The 19626-nt window shown below is 43.4% G+C and overlaps 1 protein-coding gene across 2 annotated transcripts in view; it reads left to right on the top strand.

Annotated features, from left to right (window-relative positions):
* Positions 1-2179: 2179 nt before the first annotated feature.
* The window catches only part of LOC131191547 (zinc finger protein 850-like), a 40803-nt gene continuing 23356 nt past the window's right edge, over positions 2180-19626 (top strand). Inside the window, exons 1-6 of one of the 2 annotated variants that reach the window (XM_058169795.1) lie at positions 2180-2222; positions 3658-4084; positions 5482-5596; positions 5724-5791; positions 9359-9488; positions 9998-12721. In XM_058169795.1, coding sequence (XP_058025778.1) covers positions 3668-4084; positions 5482-5596; positions 5724-5791; positions 9359-9488; positions 9998-11958 — 2691 coding nt within the window. In that variant the 5' untranslated portion in view covers positions 2180-2222; positions 3658-3667 and the 3' untranslated portion in view covers positions 11959-12721. Of the gene's footprint in view, positions 2223-2963; positions 4085-5481; positions 5597-5723; positions 5792-9358; positions 9489-9997; positions 12722-19626 lie in introns of those variants that run through there. The other variant, XM_058169796.1, reaches the window with a different exon arrangement.

Below are 19626 nucleotides of genomic sequence, written 5' to 3'. Positions count from 1 at the left end.
AATCTTCTTACAAGCAGATGTTAGAACTCCAGTTTTTGCTCCGTCCACGTTTAAATCCATCATTAAATCAATTCTTGTCGTGGCGGTTGGATGCTTCGTTTGTTTGCCATGAAGGCAAGTGCCTCTCCTAGCCCGGAGCTTATCAGATTATAGAAGGAGAACTTCCCACCAGATTAGGGCATCTCAAACTCAAATCTAATTGCTCAGCTTTCCTCCTTCGCCCGAAGGAAAGAATACAAGCTGTTGGACTCAGATTTACGATGTTTGGCTCTGCTTCGTGCAGAAAGCAGCTATGATTTAGCTGCTGACTCCCTGGACTGGCTCAGGCCTTAATGGCCCATTGACAAAGGTGGGGGGGAGTTGCTTTGTCTTTAAAACATGTTTCTCCATTTCTCATCCAGGGAAATATATTCTGCCTTTTAAGTATTTTCTAAAATATTTCATTCTTCTAGGAGGGGGGTGGGTGCTAAATTCCTACACCTGCATATAAAGAAAATCAATATAAAATGTTTTATAGATGGCATATGCCACCTGAGAAACTGGCAAAAATGTTTCAAGATAAATCAGCTAAATGTTGGAAATGTCATCAGTTACCAGGCTCTTATTATCATATGCAGTGGACATGCCCGGAAGCCAAAAACTATTGGGAGAAAATAAAGGGTTGGTTAGAAGAAATGACCCAACAACATATTGGTTCAAAACTGGAGCTGTTTTTATTGGAGATCCTACCAGAGAAAATTAGTAAAGAAAATATTTGATTATACCTGTAATTACAGCAGCAAGAATTTTTGCGCAAAATTGGAAAGTAGAGAAAATACCCCTGGAAGGAGAAATTATTTAAAAAAATTTAGATTGTGCAGAAATGAATAGATTAACTTTGATGATTAAAGAATGAGAGGATTCAAAATACTTTTAAGATATGGGACAAATTTTAGTATTGGTTAGAAGAAAGGTAAGATGAGCAATGGACAATTATGTAAGAAAAGGATAATAATGTATCTGTGGAAAAATGGTAATAGTTTAAATTGGAGTGAAGAAAGAAGAAACAGGAAGAAAACACCAAGATGTCACACGGATGGAATTACTGATGTTTTAAATAGAATAGAATAGAATAGAATAGAATTTTTATTGGCCAAGTGTGATTGGACACACAAGGAATTTGTCTTGGTGCATATGCTCTCAGTGTACATAAAAGAAAAGATACGTTCATCAAGGTACAACATTTACAACACAATTGATGATCAATATATCAATATAAATCATAAGGATTGCCAGCAACAACTTATAGTCATACAGTCATAAGTGGAAAGAGATTGGTGATGGGAACTATGAAACGATTAATAGTAGTGCAGATTCAGTAAATAGTCTGACAGCAGTGATTCCCAAACTGTGAGCCGCGGCTCCCCAGGGAGCCGCGCTATCGTCATGGGGGCGCCGCGGAATATCTGCGCCCGCTGGGTCCGGCGCTGATGCGCCATTTCTGGGGCGTCTGGTGCGCATGCGCAGTTGCAGGTCGGATTTCCGGGGAGCCGCGGGCGCGTCTGGTGCGCATGCGCAGTTGCAGGTCGGATTTCCGGGGGAGCCGCGGGCGAAAAAGATTGGGAACCTCTGGTCTGACAGTGTTGAGGGAATTATTTGTTTAGCAGAGTGATGGCCTTCGGGAAAAAATTGTTCTTGTGTCTAGTTGTTCTGGGGTGCAGTGCTCTATAGCGTCGTTTTGAGGGTAGGAGTTGAAACAGTTTATGTCCAGGATGCGAGGGATCTGCAAATCTGCAAAATGTATGCTTGTCTATAAAATAAAATAAAAAAACGCCTTTGTGTTTCACCTGAATTGAACCCCTCAATTTCGTTGATCTGTTTGTGTTCAGGGCATGTTTATTTATTTTATTTATTTACTTTCTTCTATATTTTCAAGGATGGGCCTAGCTCTGAAGCCAGGAACAGAAGTGAAACTCAGAAGCATTGCCAAAAGCTTCCGAATCAAGGAGCCCCCTCCTGGCCCCCCATGGGAAATGCACCATTTCTCCGCTCTTTGCATGAGTACCTTCCGTGCACAGAAAATCCACCAGGGGAGGCACTTCGGTTTTGGGCCTTACAAGTTGGGAAGGCAATGACATCATTCAATTTTTGCCTTTCTAGGATGCTGGACTCTCTCTCACTTTAACTCTTTGAGCTTTGCAGGAGTTTACAAAGGCGGAAAACAAAATCCAAACGTGGAAAAGGTGGGTGTCTGTGTATGTATGTTTTCTCGTAGAAAAGGAGACAGAGAGTTCTCGCTCTAAAAAAGGGCAAGAGACACATGCCAAGTCCTCATCCATTTGCAGTTTTTTTGAGTATCAGGGGTGGGAGACTCTCCCAGATCCCATATTCCCCTACCCTCCCTTTTCCCTGATTGTAAGAGGCACTTGGGGGAAAGCAGAGACCACGCACGCTGCCCTCGGGAATAAATCGAGATCCTCAGGAATGAAAGTGGGGGGGGGGAACCTGGAGATTCCTTCACACCCCATTTCCTGGTGAAAGCTCCTGTGTAGGGGGAGAGCTTGCATGGGAAATCTCAAGAAGGAAATAAGAAATATATTTGCAAGGAAGGGAGGCAAAAGATGATGCCTACATTCTCACTGTGTGCTGGATGACACTAAACTGGGTTTGGATGCCCTGCAGTTCAATTTGCCTTAGGAAATTAGTAGAGCAGCATCCTAAACAAGGGTCAATTGACTGGCATTTCAATTTATGTGAACTGGAGTTTCATGCCTTGATCTGCACTTTTAGAAAGCAAGTCTCTCCTTGGGAATAAAAAGAAATTGAAATGATCCAAAATGCCAAATACCCTGAATTTTCTTGAGGGAAATCATCACTTTACCAGCTTAGAAAATAACTTCTTCTACAGTATGTGGGGATGAGTGTTGATGAATGGTCCAACCCACTACTTTCTGGTTATTTGAATATATTTTCTTTTCTTTCAGAGAAACACAAAATAGGGTTCATTTGTTCATCTTCTTTAGAGACAACGTTATTTCTATGGCTAAGAGGACTTTAGGTATTCCCATAGCTAAGTGAACATTGCTATGAATGTGTGGGAAGGCCCACCCCCTGGAAGAATGAAATATTTGGGGGAATATTAAAAAGAAGCATAATATTTTATTTCCCCTAAGGGACAAATGGAGAAACATGATCTTAATGGAGGCAGAAACCAGCCTCAGTCTCCCTGTCCCAAGCGGAACCTGAGGAGGCCATCTTTTTGAAGTGCAGATTTGGTAATCCATTCAGAAAGACTGGGTCAGGCAGAAACATCAGATAAGCAACACAATTAAGCCAAAGGTTGACCAAATTATCTCAGACAAACACCTAGGATTTGCATTTCCCCTTTTCCCTATAGAGCCAACCATGACCCCTACATGACCCCATAGGAATCCAGAAGGTATAAAATCCACCCACTCTAAACTCCATTTTGTCAGCTGTCCCAGAATCACATGTGGTTGATGGTTCTGGTTCAACAATAAGTGGAACCTTTCTTTCCAATCGGCCTCCAGCCTCCATTTTATTTCCAGTGCCTTCCTCCTATATTGGAACTGAACCAGATGGATATTTCTTCCAAGAAATGAAAAAGCATTTGGAGATACACAACTTTCCTTGCACTAATTTAGAATTGTGTTATAGGACAGAAAGAATGGCAAGCCTTCCTTTAGCAAGTGGGGGAACTGGAAAAGGCCCTTCCGGTGCTCAGTCTGGAATCCACAGGGAGATGTTGGCAAGAACTGGGCAGAAGATGCTGGAAGAAGGAACCATCGTTTCACAAGTTCAGGCTTGGAATTTCAGGAACATCCAATATCAGGAGGATGAGAGTCCCCGAGGACTTTGCAGCCGACTCCATTCCTTTTGTAGTCGATGGTTGAGACCAGACAAGCACACAAAAGCGCAGATGCTGGACCTGGTTGTTCTGGAGCGGTTCCTGGCCCTTCTGCCCCTACAGATGGAGAGTTGGGTGCGGGAATGTGGAGCAGAGACCAGCTCCCAGGCGGTGGCCCTGGTGGAAGGCTTCCTCCTGAGCCAGGCGGAGGAGAAGAAGGAGCAGGTTGAGTTGCAGGTGAGAGGACTTCCTCTTGGGACTCCAGAAAAAATTGAATATAATAAACAATAAGTTCACATTTTGAATCCTTTTCATAGTTTTATTAAGCTTATCAAGATATAAAATACAAAAAAATGAAAATAGTAGGAAGGGAAGGGAAAGAAATGTAGGGGAAAGGGGGAAAAGAGAAAGAAAATCACATAAAAAGCAGTCACATAAAATGATACCATTAAGTTTCAATGTTTTACTTATATTTATTTAATATGTACTAACAAATTCTGTAACAAAAACCTACGTAAAAAGGAAACCTCAATCAAAGCTTCATTTTTTTCCAAGTCAAGAACAAAATCCAGCAATGATTCCAAAGTAGAAATAAGGTTGGGTTTGATCTTCTCTTTAACTAAAGCAGTTAAATTTTTTTAACTTTCCATCTCTGCTTGTTCCATCAGTTTGTCCAACCACTTTTCCATTTGGCAATTTTTTATTTATTTATTTATTTTATTCGCATTTATACCCCGCCCTTCTCCGAAGACTCAGGGCGGCTTACACTAGGTTAGCAATAGTCTTCATCCTATTTGTATATTTCTATACAAAGTCAACTTATTGCCCCCAACAATCTGGGTCCTTATTTTACCTACCTTATAAAGGATGGAAGGCTGAGTCAACCTTGGGCCTGGTGGGACTAGAACCTGCAGTAATTGCTGGCAGCTATGTTAATAACAGACTGCATTAGTCTGTTGAGCCACAAGAGGCCCATTTAAAGTATCCTTCCGCTTTTATGCATACCGTATTCTTGCTGCTCTCAACATATATAATAGCAAAATTCAAGATTGTTTTTCAATCTCTTTTGTCTATTAAACCTAAAAGAAAAGTCTCTGGTTTGATTTTCATACCCACTTTGAGAATCTTCTGCAGTAAAATAAAAATCTTGCTCCAGTATTTCTTTGTCACTTGTCACAAGTGAAACAGAGATGGTAAAAAGTTCCTTTTTTACATTTAAATTTCCAACATTTATTTGAAATTTCTTTATATATCTTTGGTAGTTTATCAGTGTTAAGTAGAGGGATACATCATTTTATAGAAGGTTTAGTTTAAATTATAATTTAATACAAATTTTAAAGTCTTCAGCCACGTCTTCCCCTTGTTCAGGCATTATATTATACACAAAAATCTTTGCCTTTGGATCAATGAATTCAAATTTTGATGTCTTCTTTCCTGGCATTCATACTATGTGGAGATGCTTCACTAATCTTTGTATATCCCTTATCCATTCTAGAAGAAAGATTTTGCACAGCCATTTCTTTCTTCCTTCCCAGCCTAATTGATAGGTGCCGAGTGATTTGCAGTGATGTTCACTGAAAAAGAAACCATTTCATGATTTGTGATGTCCATTAATTCTTTTCTCCTATTTCAAGTCCTTCACAACGGAGATCAGAGATCCTGAGAGAAAGAGGCATCTGTCAAATCTCCCTCAAGAACTGTCTTTCAGGGGGATCCCTCAGGAAGATCCAATTCAGGACACCTCAGGAGGTAATATAAAGTCCTTTTTCTCCTCTGATAAATCCTAACTTTCTCACCTTCTCTGGGTCTTCTCCTATATAGCATTCCTCCTCCCATTTTACTAATTATGCTTTTTGAAATTCTGTCTCCCACACAGGGGAGAATAGAAGGAAGTTGACTCTTTGTTTTGGGGAAACAGAAACCAGGATTGAACCTCCAACTCAGGTAAGAGAAGAACATTCATCTACTAGATTTATATTTTCCATTTCCCTCAGGAAATCAGAGGATGTAGACAGCACAGGTAATAGTCGTAAGTGTGAAAAATGGGGATGTCATTTTTTTGCTGCTGTGTAACTTTGAACAGTCACTAAAAACTAAAAACTGTTGTTAGACATGTAGTGTCTTCTGCCATTTTTCCCTCTGCTTTTGGTTGGAGATTCTTTTTATTCTTTTGCTAATTACTGTGTTTACCTGAAAATAAGACCCAGTCTTATATTCTCTTAGTCCCCGAAAAAGCACTCAAGCTTATTTTCGGGGGTGTCTTATATTTTTCGCATACAGGAAGTGGGGAGCCTGCCGGCCCAGCCCTCTCCATCCTACCACCTGCTTGCCTTCAGATGCAGTGGCCCAACTTTTAAGCACACCCAGGTCTCCACCTGCCCTGCTTGCTGGGGCTGCTGCTGCCGGTACACTTTTGGCTGCTGGCTGCCAAGCGGCTGCCTGTGCTGCTGTTGGCCTCCTGGTAGCACTGCTTTCGGTCATCCTGCAGGGCTGCTCCTATCTGCTGCGGAGTGAGTCATCCCAGATCTATGAGTTCCAGAGTGCCCCCCTGCTTCAGGTGGAGCTGCGACGTCCACATTGCCCTTCACAGCCAGTATGAGAGGTAGCACCCGCCAGGGCCCAAATAGTGCCAGGGTCAACTCATAGCCCAGTGCCTGCAGTAGACCTGCAGGAAGGTGCTCAGCAGGCCAAAGGTGGTGGGTAAGGCAGTGTGGCTCCAGCAAGTGGCTGCTGGCAAAGGGGCTCTGGCATGGCGGCGGTGGGAGGGTGCTCCGGAGGTCGTAGATCTCGGGTGACTCGCCCTAGGCCAGGCAAGAGCAGCCCAGCAGAGTGGCCGAAAGCAGCGCTGCCAGGAGGGCAAAGAGCTCCCGTGAAGCCAACAGCAACAATGGCAGTCGCTCATGCCAGTTGCTGCAAGGGAGTGGCGAGTGCGTCAAAGGGGAAAAGCAGGATTCAGCTTACAGCAGCTGCCTGAAATGTGCTTGCAGCGATTGCTGGACCCGAAGTGGGCAGCCCCATGCCTCTTTCTCCGCCTGCTGCCAGTGCTGTCCCTGCATGTTTTGGAAGAGAAATAAAAAAAATAAATAAATCCTGCAGTCTCTCATCGTTGCTGTACAAAGCTGAGCACAGGCAACAACAGCTGTGCAGTGCAAGGGGCAGCGCGCAAGTCCACTTTTTATTTTTGATGCACTCACCACTCACAGCAGCTGGGACCACTGGGGGGGGCACTGGCAGAAGGTAGAGGCTGGCTTCTCCCCCCCATTCTTTTCTCCTCTGCTTCAGCCCAGCCTAGCCCTCCATCCAGCAGCTAAGGATGAGGAGCACACCATCCTCTCTCTCTCCTCCTCTCTCTCTCTCCCCCTCTCCCTCTCTGAGAACTGTGTGGGGAGAGGGGAAAGACATCAAGGGGACGCTGGCAAGAAACTTGGCAAAGGACGAAATGTCCCCGCTCCAGAGCCCAGACTTTTAAGACAGAAAAGTGAAAGGGGGTAGACAATATCAAAGCCCTGGAGGAAAAGAGCAAAGCTCTTCTGAAGTGGATCCCAAGGCCAACACTGCGAGAAGCAATGTGCTTCTCCACCCAGAACCTCATGGGCTTTGCGGAACCATAGGGGGAAGGGGAGCCTGGCCTTCCTTGACCACCTCCAAGTGGACAACAACAGCTGTGCCTTCTCCCCTCCAAAACACACCACGATGTAATCTGAATAACATCAGTGGTGGTGAAAGGCTTCCCAAAAAAGGGGCCAAGAAATGGGAAGGGCGCATGGACTCGCAGTGCTTTGTTTTGATTTAGGCGCTGCTGCTGACTTGGAAAGAATGGCTGTTGCATGCCGTGTCACCCGAGCGGTCTCATGGAGAGGCGGCCGAGCCCCTCAGCTTCTCTCCCATGTTTCCTGTGCTTTAGCCTAGCCTCGCCCTCTGTCACCCTCCGAAGAGGGAGGCCAAAGTTCAAAGGGGATGGGAGGGCCAGGACAAATCTGAAAGAAACAGACTATTCCTTCCATGCTGGTTTCCGTGAGCAAGCCCAGGGAACAGCTGGCGAACAGGCAGCCCTCGAGCTACTGCTCTCCCTTTCCCTCCCTCTCCTTCCTTCTGAAGTGAAGGTTGAAAAGCCCCATCGTTTCCAGGCACCATCCCACCGCCTGTCTTTGCTTGCGGAGTTTGCGGCAGAGCCGGAGGACTAGGTTGGACGGCAGGAGCCAAACGTGCACAGGCTCAAGTGTGGCACCATCCCACCCTGTCCCTTGGCTTCACTCGCCTCGCGCAGGCACCAGCAACAACTAGAGGTGTGGGGGTGAGTGGGGGAGGCATGTGATCCGGTCCACAGCTGCGGGTGTTAGGAAACTGTTATTGCCCAAATGTTGGCCAGGAAATATATAAACCAACGTTGTGTGTTTGTAGTTAAAAGTATTATGTAGCTTTAAAAACTTTGTTGCATCATCATGCATCCTGATTGGCTGAGCTCTGTAGCCAATGTACTTAAGGAAAGCTGAATTATGGTTTGTGTGGACACTACAATACCATTTTTACCTGCTGATATGCTGCAACTCTATATTTGAGCTCTATGCATGATCATTGCTTGATCGTGGCTATTTACTGCTTGATCATGGCTATTTACTGCTTCTTTAATATTTACTGACTGTTTTGTATTGAACTTTGTTCCTGAATGAAACTAAAGAAGATCTGGTTTGTTGTGTTTCTCTACGATTGGTAAGAAGACTTGATATTTGAAAAATATCCCTGGACTGACTTTATGGGTGTATGACCTGGATTGTTTTTGGACTATAATTTTCCTTTTTCCCTAAAAGTAAAATATTTTCAATATTTGATAAAATATTATCAAACCCAGTTTGTTTGTATGTTAACTGTCATTGTCCACAATCATTCTCAGTTGCTTTCATGCGTAATCTAAAGGGTACTCTGCTGAATAGTACACAACATTGTTTGTGAGACTAGATTACCCTTAACAAGCAAGGACGGACAGAGTGGCAGAGGGTTCCACGGCGCAACTGGTAGGCCAGATTGCGTACCTCGCCCACCCCACCTGCGCCTCTGCCAGTGCCGCTGCTATGACGGGCGGGGGTGGCACCACAGCGTAGCCCCTGCATTCTCAGCCCCTTCCCTCCAGCCTGGTCCTCCTGTTCCACCGCACATTCCGCACAAGCAAAGACAGATGGTGGGACAGATCACATGCCTCCGCCCACCCCCGCGCAGGCTGCAGTTGCTTCCAGACACCATCTGGCCCTGTGCATGTGCTCGCCACCGCCTATGATGGCCATGCCCACTGCCCCACCCTCCCTGATGACGCAGAATCATTCAAGTTGATAAACCTGCCTAAAATATTTCTTTAGTCAAATGCTTTTGTTCTGTCCATTTTGCCACCTAAACCTATTCTTACTAAGCATAGCCACTTACCTCAGTGTAAGTGTGTTTACTTTGGGAATTTCAAAATAATAGGAAAGATCCTGCAATGCCTCCTCAGTCTGTTTTCTACTTTCTTCCCCCTTTCAGGTGGGTCTTGTGTCCTTTGAGGAGGTGGCTGTGTATTTCTCAGAGGAGGAGTGGACTCAGCTGGATCCTCACCAAAAAGCTCTGCATTGGGAAGTCATGTTGGAGAATTATAAGAATGTGGCCTCTCTTGGTAAGAGTTTCCTACTCTCCAGTCAGAGAGTTCAGGAAGCCATTTTGTACTTAATGTCATTAGTTAGTAATTCCTATGAAAACATCTCTAAATAGATATCTTCTCTTCAGAGGGAGAAGGAAACGTTGTGTTTTTCTACTGCTTCTAGGAAGGAAATAGGTCTAAAATGGCATTCTGCTTAGATGCATCCGATCCAATTTGTTTTTCTATTTCTATTTAAACATTTTAGTGACAAAGTAATTCCTTAGTTTGAGATAATGCCAAACTCCATCACACAGATTTCAACTATTTTGGCCCAGAAGCTTCCATATCATTCAAGTTTTTTGACTTAATGACTTTTTCAAGGTTTTATGCCTCATCAATAGAGATATTATCATTTCTATATCATGCTATTATAAGGATACAAATATGCAGTATATATTAGAATTTGGCACAATTAATATGACTTCTGACAGAGTGATCGTTTTTCCTAACCTTTCTCTCACTTTCATTTCTCTTTCCCTTTGAAGGTGATAATGAGAATGACAATGAAGAATCTGGAGAATCAATCAAAGTGTTTAGACAACGAGACCTAATGGAGAAACCTGCAATTCAAACAGAATTCCAAAGACAGGACAGAAACCTGTCAAGTAACAGGAATAAGGGAAGCTCGTCTTCAATTGTTGCTCAGATGCAGGAATTTATTGATCAACGAGGAAAACTAAAGAATAAATATATTGAGAAAGATGTAAGACTCTTCAAAGACACATTAGATGTAAATGTACCCTCTCTATCACAAGCCAAAGGAGCAGCCAATATATGCGAAGACAAAGGGAAAAATTACAGTTGGATATTCACACTTTCTCAAGAAAATGGGTCTCTTGAGTCACAGAAAAGTTTTCACATGGGAGAGAAGTCAAATAAATGCAATGAACATGGAAACAATATTGTTAATAAAAGGACATGCACAAGGGAGAAACCATATAAATGCATGGAGTGTGGAAAGGGCTTCAGAAGAAACAGTGACCTTACACCCCATCAAAGGATCCACACAGGGGAGAAACCATATAAATGCATGGAGTGTGGAAAGGGCTTCAGAAGAAACAGTCATCTTTCATGCCATCAAAGGATCCACACAGGGGAGAAGCCATATAAATGCATGGAGTGTGGAAAGAGCTTCAGAAGTAACAGTCACCTTACATCCCATCAAAGGACCCACACAGGGGAGAAACCATATCAATGCATGGAGTGTGGAAAGAGCTTCAGAACAAGGAAGGAACTAACATCCCATCAAAGGATCCACACAGGGGAGAAACCATATAAATGCATGGAGTGTGGAAAGAGTTTCAGAACAAGGAAGGAACTAACATCCCATCAAAGGATCCACACAGGGGAGAAGCCGTATAAATGCATGGAGTGTGGTAAGAGCTTCAGTACAAGTAGTAAGCTTACATCCCATCAAAGGACCCACACAGGGGAGAAACCATATAAATGTATGGAGTGTGCAAAGGGCTTTAGCCAAAAGGGCAACCTTATTATCCATAAAAGGATCCACACAGGGGAGAAGCCATATAAATGCATGGAGTGTGGAAAGAGTTTCAGAATAAGCAGTAAACTTACATCCCATCAAAGGATCCACACAGAGGAGAAGCCATATAAATGCATGGAGTGTGGAAAGGGCTTCAGAAGAAACAGTCATCTTACATCCCATCAAAGGATCCACACAGGGGAGAAGCCATATAAATGCATGGAGTGTGGAAAGAGTTTCAGAATAAGCAGTAAACTTACATCCCATCAAAGGATCCACACAGAGGAGAAGCCATATAAATGCATGGAGTGTGGAAAGAGTTTCAGAACAAGGAAGGAACTAACATCCCATCAAAGGATCCACACAGGGGAGAAGCCATATCAGTGCATGGCATGTGGAAAGGGCTGCAGAACAAGCAATGCACTTACATCTCATCAAAGGATCCACACGAGGGAGAAACCATATCAATGCATGGAGTGTGGAAAGAGCTTCAGAACAAGTAAGGAACTTACATCCCATCAAAGGATCCATACAGGGGAGAAGCCATATCAATGCATGGCGTGTGGAAAGGGCTTCAGACTAAGGAAGGAACTTACATTCCATCAAAAGATCCATACAGGGGAGAAGGCACATAAATGCATGGAGTGTGATAAGAGCTTCAGTACAAGTAGTAATCTTACATCCCATCAAAGGACCCACACAGGGGAGAAACCATATAAATGTATGGAGTGTGCAAAGGACTTTAGCCAAAAGGGCAGCCTTATTATCCATAAAAGGATCCACACAGGGGAGAAGCCATATAAATGTATGGAGTGTGGAAAGAGTTTCAGAACAAGCAATGAACTTGCATCCCATCAAAGGATCCACACAGGGGAGAAGCCGTATAAATGCATGGAGTGTGGAAAGAGCTTCAGAACAAGCAAGGAACTAACATCCCATCATAGGATCCACATAGTGTTGTGACCTAGGCTTCCTTAGTCATTACAAGACACAATTAGTCCCAAACGAACTTATTTTATTGTAACAGCTGAGAATTACTTCATTCCCAGCTGAGTCCAAATTAATTGCAAACCCAGTCCTTTGGAAGAAGTCCTTCGGGATTATCACAAACCTTTATCTTCTTTGATACCCTGCCAAAGGCCTTATTTGGCAAGAACCCTACGAAATTCAGAAACACGAAATGCTGACTGGAAACAGAGTTAGCAACCTTGCTTTCCTATAAGAGCCCAAGTGCCTTTGCTGCTCTTTTAAGCCTTATGGGAGGGGCCAATCATCTCTTGATCTTACTCCCGAGTCGTCCCTTTTGCTTTAGCTTCTCTTGCCTTCTGGCAGCTCTGTGCATGCATGCACTAGGAACAGCCTCCTCCTGTTTCTCTGCCTCTCTTCTATCTGACTCTGGAGGCTCCGGAGTTTGTGTATCATGCCCTGCAGCCATCTCTGCCTCCAAAGCAGAGTCTTCATCCAGGCCTTCTTCAGACCCCATGTTCCTCCCCAGTCTCCTCACTGTCTGACTCTGCTGCCAGCTCCGCAGGCTGCTGGCGGATCACAACACACAGGGGAGAAGCCATATAAATGCATGAAGTGTGGAAAGAGCTTCAGAACAAGGAGTTATCTTACATCCCATCAAAGGATCCATACAAGGGTGAATGCTTGGAGTGTGGAACAGGCTTCAGCACACCCCATAGTCCTATTTCCCAAAATATGATTCATAGACTGGAAAATCCCCTCCTAAAAGATACATTTGGGTGAGAATGTATGCTAATTATTGATTTAATGGGTTCTATGTATGGATTTCCAATTTACAGGCTGAACTCTGAAAAGGGTGTTTCTGCGGTTCACCATCCTGACAGCCGTAGAGAGATGAATTTAGTAATGAAAATAAAAACAATGGACATGTGTCATTATAATTATGATTTATACTGTTTTGAATTTATCGGTATATACAGTATATAGGAGTGTCAAATTGGAAGCTCATGGGCCGGTTGCGTGACATGCAGGACACACCCACCCCAGCTCAGCGAATAGGGAAACCGTCCCAATGCGTCCCATAATGGCAAAGTCACGCAGGGAGTTTGAAACCGGTGTTATATAGGTTTATTTAATTTTATTTTTTTAGAAATGAGCTTCCTGTTCCCCAACTGTCATCATTCTCCCAGTTAGTTTTAGCTCTCAGAGGGATGCAAAGACGTTTAACAGATGCTGCTTTCCTAAGCCCAAAAAATAATCAAATAGCACCCATGGTATAGAATTGGGATCCCCAAAAATAATTAAATTTGCATCCTCAGTGTAGAACTGAGAGCTGAGTCATCCGGTATCTGTGCAGAAACATTGAACATCATTCAGTCAAAGGCCTCATGATATGAGGGAATTGTCACATGCAGATCAATGTAGAGCGTGTGGGAAGAGCTGAAAGGATGAACAATTCCTCTCACAAAAGGAGCCAGAAGCGCCCCAAGTGCTTATGTAATTTTGTTTTCAAGCATTATGGCCGTTCGGCCATTATGGCCTTCCAGCAGTTCGGAAGCTGACCGGACACTAGTTAGTTCCTATAGTAGGACCTACCTAGTGGCATTGAGGGAGTGACTAGTGGCATTGAGGGATGCGAAGCGTTCTTACGTTTCCTCCCTCATTGCATCGGCAGATAACCGCCCGGCTGCCCTGTTTCGGGTGATCCGCTCTCTCCTTCAACAGGAGGGGCGGGAGGACCCATTACAAGGGCGAGCCAAGGAGTTTAACGGTTATCTATACGATAAAATTGTTCAGCTTCGGGATGGATTGGATCAAAATTGGGGAGATCCAGGCAAGAGGTTCGAGACTCGTCTTGTTGAGACTGTTTGGGATAGTTTTGACCCTGTGACTCCCGAGGACATGGACAGGTTGCTGGGGAGGTTGAATGCCACCACATGTTTACTGGACCCGTGCCCCTCCTGGTTGGTGCTGGCCACGCAGGAGATGACACGAGGCTGGCTCCGGGGGATTACAAATGCTTCTTTGCGGGAGGGGGTCTTTTCTGCTGCCTTGAAAGAGGCGGTGGTGAGACCCCTCCTCAAGAAGCCTTCCCTGGACCCAGCTGTTTTAGGAAATTATCGTCCGGTCTCCAACCTTTGATTTACGGCGAAGGTTGTAGAGAGTGCGGTGGCACGTCAATTACCCCAGTACCTGGATGAAACTGTCTATCTAGACCCGTTCCAGTCCTGCTTTCGACCCTGATACAGTACGGAGACAGCTTTGGTCGCGTTGGTTGATGATCTCTGTAGGGCCAGGGACAAGGGTTACTCCTCTGCCCTGGTCCTATTAGACCTCTCAGCGGCTTTCGATACCATCGACCATGGTATCCTGCTGCGCCGGCTGGGGAGTTTGGGAGTGGGAGGCACTGTCTATCGGTGGTTCTCCTCCTATCTTTCTGACCGGACGCAGATGGTGTTGGAAGGGGGGCAGAGATCGACCCCGAGGCACCTCATGTGTGGGGTGTCGCAGGGGTCGATTCTCTCGCCTCTCCTATTCAACATCTATATGAAGCCACTGGGTGAGATCATCAGTGGTTTTGGGGTGAGGTACCAACTGTACACTGATGATACGCAGCTGTACTTTTCCACCCCAGGCCACCCCAACGAAGCTGTCGAAGTACTGTCCTGGTGTCTAGAAGCCGTACGGGTCTGTATGGGGAGGAACAGGCTCAAGCTTAATCCCTCCAAGACGGAGTGGCTGTGGATGCCAGCACCCCGGTACAGTCAGCTGCAGCCGCGGCTGACTGTTGGGGGCGAGTCATTGGCCCCGATGGAAAGGGTGCGCAACTTGGGCGTTCTCCTGGATGGGCAGTTGTCTTTTGAAGATCACTTGATGACCGTCTCCAGGAGAGCTTTTTATCAGGTTCGCCTGATTCGCCAGTTGCGCCCCTTCCTGGACCGGGATGCCCTATGCATGGTCACTCATGCTCTTGTTACCTCTCATTTGGACTACTGCAATGCTCTCTACATGGGGCTCCCCTTGAAGAGCACCCGGAGGCTCCAGTTAGTCCAGAATGCAGCTGCGCGGGTGATAGAGGGAGCGGTTCGGAGCTCCCATGTAACACCCATCCTGCGCAGACTGCACTGGCTGCCTGTTGTCTTCCGGGTGCGCTTCAAGGTATTGGTGACCACCTTTAAAGCGCTCCATGGCTTAGGACCGGGATACTTACGGAACCGTCTACTGCCATCTTCTATCTCCCAGCGACTGGTGCGCTCTCACAGAGAGGGACTCCTTAGGGTGCCGTCAGCCAAGCAATGTCGACTGGTGGCTCCCAGGGGAAGGGCCTTCTCTGGGGGGGCTCCTACTTTGTGGAACGAACTTCCCCCTGGACTTCGACAACTACCTGACCTTCGGACCTTTCGCCGCGAACTTAAGACTTATTTATTCCGTCTTGCTGGACTGACTTGATTTTTAAATTTTTTAGCTATTTTATGGGTTTAAATTTTTATTAATTTTATAGGGTTGATTGTATTTTAAAATGGGACCAAATTGAATAAGTTTTTTAATGTTTGTTTTTAGTATTGTATGCGTTGTTGCTGTATTTTATTTTAGCTGTAAACTTCCCTGAGTCCTTTGGGAGAAGGGCGGTATACAAATTAAAATATTATTATTATTATTATTATTATTATTATTATTATTATTATTATTATTATTATTATTATTATTATTATTATTATTATTATTATTATTGCCGTATTTTGCTTTTCTGTAGTGTGGTGAGGGCTAAGAAGTCCACATTTGATTTAAATAAAATTAATTAAATATCAATGGTGTGGTTTTGTTCTAATCATGTATTATACTCATCTGTTAAACTCTTTAGTTGCTTTAAAAATGTATTAACAAGATTTTTGAAAGGATTTGGAAGGGGCATATTTCAGAATTTGAGAGGCTGAAATTGGTTTGAAGCTCAATTATCAGTAATAGTTCTGGATCAAGCTGGACAATAAAGAGACAGAAAAGAGCAGAGAAGTTAATTTCTTTTTTCTTTCCATCGACATTCTTTCTATCACTAATTGTAGCTAAATCTCTTTTTTCTTGCATTATCACCTCCCTATCCAGAGAAACCTTTTCAAACTGTTGGAATCCTCAGGTTGTGTGCTTGGAGGAGAATTTGTATTTATCTTTTTCTGTTTATTCATGATCTGGGAATTGATGAGTCCCAATATTGCTGGGATTGTTCCGGGTTCTTTCTTCCCTCTGAATGGCATTTTTGGATTGTAGAGGTAAGGCAGAAGGGATAAGGCCTGTCACAAGCCAGAAGTTTATTTCGGGAGCTGTTAATGTGTGGCCATCTTGTCTCCTTTCTGCAGGCTCATACGTGTCAGGGTGCACACAGCTTTACTACCTGAGATAACCCAGGAGCAATTATAAGAAACTGGTTTGTAAGAAATAGTGGTTGTATCTACAAAAGAATATATACTATACATACATGCACTATAGGCAGAAGTCAAACAATCAGTAAATTACAGCAGGGAAGAACACATGGGGAGAGAGAGACACAACCACTAACAGGGCCTCTTCTTACTATACAGTCTCTTAAAGGGATAACAGCCAAAAACCTTGCTGACTCATTCCCATCATTACATCAGTGCATTATTTCATCATCGTAGCAGCTGGTCAACTCTTAAATCACTATCCTGACATACTTCCTGTGATGTGTTGCCTATGTAATCCCTACACAAATCAGTGGTGATCCCCCCCATGGTACAATATTTATGTTCACTTTTCATTATTTGCCTTCCCTGATTTTATAAGTTTACCTTTTCTCTAGGCACATATGAGATGCAAACGCTCCTAAAAGTGCTAAGTGTCTTAAACCTAGGGGTTGGTTCTATTATTTGTGACAGTTGTTTCTTTGTTATTTTGCTGCTTCACTGATGGACATTGGGGGGTTCAAGTGTTTGATAGAACAAGAATGCACGTCATATCATGTCCATTTGTTCTTGTTCTCTTTTGCCTCTCATTTCAACTCCTTCACTGTGTGGATCAGAGATCCTGAGGGAAGGAGGCTTCCATCAAATCTCCCCCAGGAACTGTACTTTTAAATACAATACTCTTTACTGCAGCATAACACTGCCAAAAGTAGTTGGATTGTGAAAGCTTCCTGATCAAGGGGAGCATGAGTTCCCTCTCCTGGTTTCCTATGGGAAATGCACCCCTCTCCACCTTTGGCCCTCAGAAAATCCACCAGGGTGTTGCCTCTGCAAAGAGAAGGGAACACCATGAACTTCGGCATTGGGCCACTGTTGCAGGTCTGGAAAAGAGTGAGATCATAAGACTTGCCTTCCTAGGATGCTGGACTCCCTCTCTTTAACCCTTTGAGCTTCGCAGGCAGTTAAAAAGGCCACAAGAACGTCTTAAAGGAGAGCAAGCCAGAAGTGGAAAGGGCTGGTGTGTATATGTGGGGGTGGGGAGTTTCTTCCCATATGTAAGAAAAAATCAAAACCCCGTTATCTCCAATAAAATATTAACCATAAGAAAAAAAACCTTTGGAAATATTATCCATAAGGAAAAGCCTCAGAAAAGCCAAAAGACCAAGACTCTAATAAAAACCATCTGAAGCCCATTCACATTCCAGCCAGATGCCTAAAGAAAACATTGTAACAAGAAGCTAACTGCAAAGGGATGCAGGCACTTAAGAAGATAAGGAGCTTATTGAAAGAGGAATCCAACTATCTAGATGGCTCCATTCATAAGCAAAGCAAGTTCTGCCTACAGAACTCCACTCATGCAGGATATTTCAAAATCCCTTACAGCAATTTTGACAGCTAACAAAAACATAGTGATAGGATTAGAGCAAGCAGCCGCTCACCCAAAAATCTAACATAGGACATAGCCATCAGCCACAATAAGAATTACCCAACTCCCTTTCAGTACCCAAAGCCCATATTGCACAAATCCCAAACATCAAAGTTACAGAACCATATAAGAACCCTTCCACTCACCGAGCTGGTTGGTCAGCTGCCCCAGAAGTGCACGCTGTGTGTAAATCCAGCAACAATCATTTGTGTCTTGGGAGTGGAGACCCCCAGATCCCATGTTTCCCTACCATCCTTTTCGATGATTCTAACAGGCAGAGAGGAAAGCAGAGCTCCGGACCAGGAATAAAATCACGTCCCAGAAAAGAAAGCGGGGTGGGGGAAGGATAGTCTTTTCTGCCCCATTTCTTCAGAAAAGCTCCTGGATACGGGGAGTGGATGAGCTTCCGTGGCAAATGTCGAGTAGGAAATCAGAAAAGGTTAGCAAGGAAGAGTTAAGAATTATGTTTGCATTCCCATTATGCACCGGATGACACTAAACTAGGTTTGGAACCTCTGCAGTTCAATTTGTCATAGGAGGGTAGTGAACCAGATCATCATGTTAAGCTGTGTGCTTTGCCTTTGTGCTTTCCTGCATATAAAGAAAATCAATATAAAATGTTTTATAGATGGCATATGCCACCTGAGAAACTGGCAAAAATGTTTCAAGATAAATCAGCTAAATGTTGGAAATGTCATCAGTTACCAGGATCTTATGCGGTGGACATGCCCGGAAGCCAAAAACTATTGGGAGAAAATAAAGGGTTGGTTAGAAGAAATGACACAACAACATATTGATTCAAAACTGGAGTTGTTTTTATTGGAGATCCTACCAGAGAAAATTAGTAAAGAAAATATTTGTTTATACCTGTAATTACAGCAGCAAGAATTGTTCTTGCACAAAATTGGAAGGCAGAGAAAATACCTCTGGAAGGAGAAATTATTTAAAAAAAATTAGATGGTGCAGAAATGAATAGATTAACTTTGATGATTAAAGAATGAGAGGATTCAAAATACTTTTAAGATATGGGACAAATTTTAGTATTGGTTAGAAGAAAGGTATAGATGAGCAATGGACAATTATGTAAGAAAAGGATAATAATGTATCTGTGGAAAAATGGTAATAGTTTAAATTAGAGTGAAGAAAGAAGAAACAGGAAGAAAACACCAAGATGTCACATGGATGGAATTACTGATGTTTTAAATGTATGTTTGTCTATAAACATACATTTATGTGGGAGCATCAACGCTCTGGAATGAACTTCCCCCTGGCCTACGTCAAGTACCTGATCTTCGGACCTTCCGTCGTGAGCTAAAAACACACTTATTTATTCAAGCGGGACTGGCATAATAGTTTTGATTTTAAATTGGGGTTTTATTAATATTTTTAAATTTTAAATTTAAATTTAAATTTTTAAATTATCAGCCTTTGTAATTTGCTATGTTTTTAATTGTTGGTTTTAATTGTATATATCTTGTTTTTTAACTTTGGCTGTACACCGCCCTGAGTCCTTTGGGAGAAGGGCGGTATAAAAATTTGATAAATAAATAAATAAATTTAAAAAAAACAAAAAAAACAACGCCTTTGTTTTTCACGTGAATTTAGCCCCTCAATTTCGTTGATCTGTTTGTGTTCAGGGCATGTTTTGGGAACTTGCATGGCTGAGTGTAGGAAGAAAGAGAAATGGAGCTGTCAGGCTGTCTCTGATTATATTTAGGAAAGAAAACACCTTAACCTCATTTGGAAATGAAGAAAAGTACTTTTACTAAACATATCTTGACTTCAGCCGGGTAAAGTTGGATCTGAGACAAAATATGGCTAACA

Source organism: Ahaetulla prasina, chromosome 2 (assembly GCF_028640845.1).
Source record: "Ahaetulla prasina isolate Xishuangbanna chromosome 2, ASM2864084v1, whole genome shotgun sequence".
NCBI lineage: Eukaryota > Metazoa > Chordata > Lepidosauria > Squamata > Colubridae > Ahaetulla > Ahaetulla prasina.
Note: the sequence above shows the minus strand (reverse complement) of the source record. Positions and strands in the feature narration are given on the sequence as shown.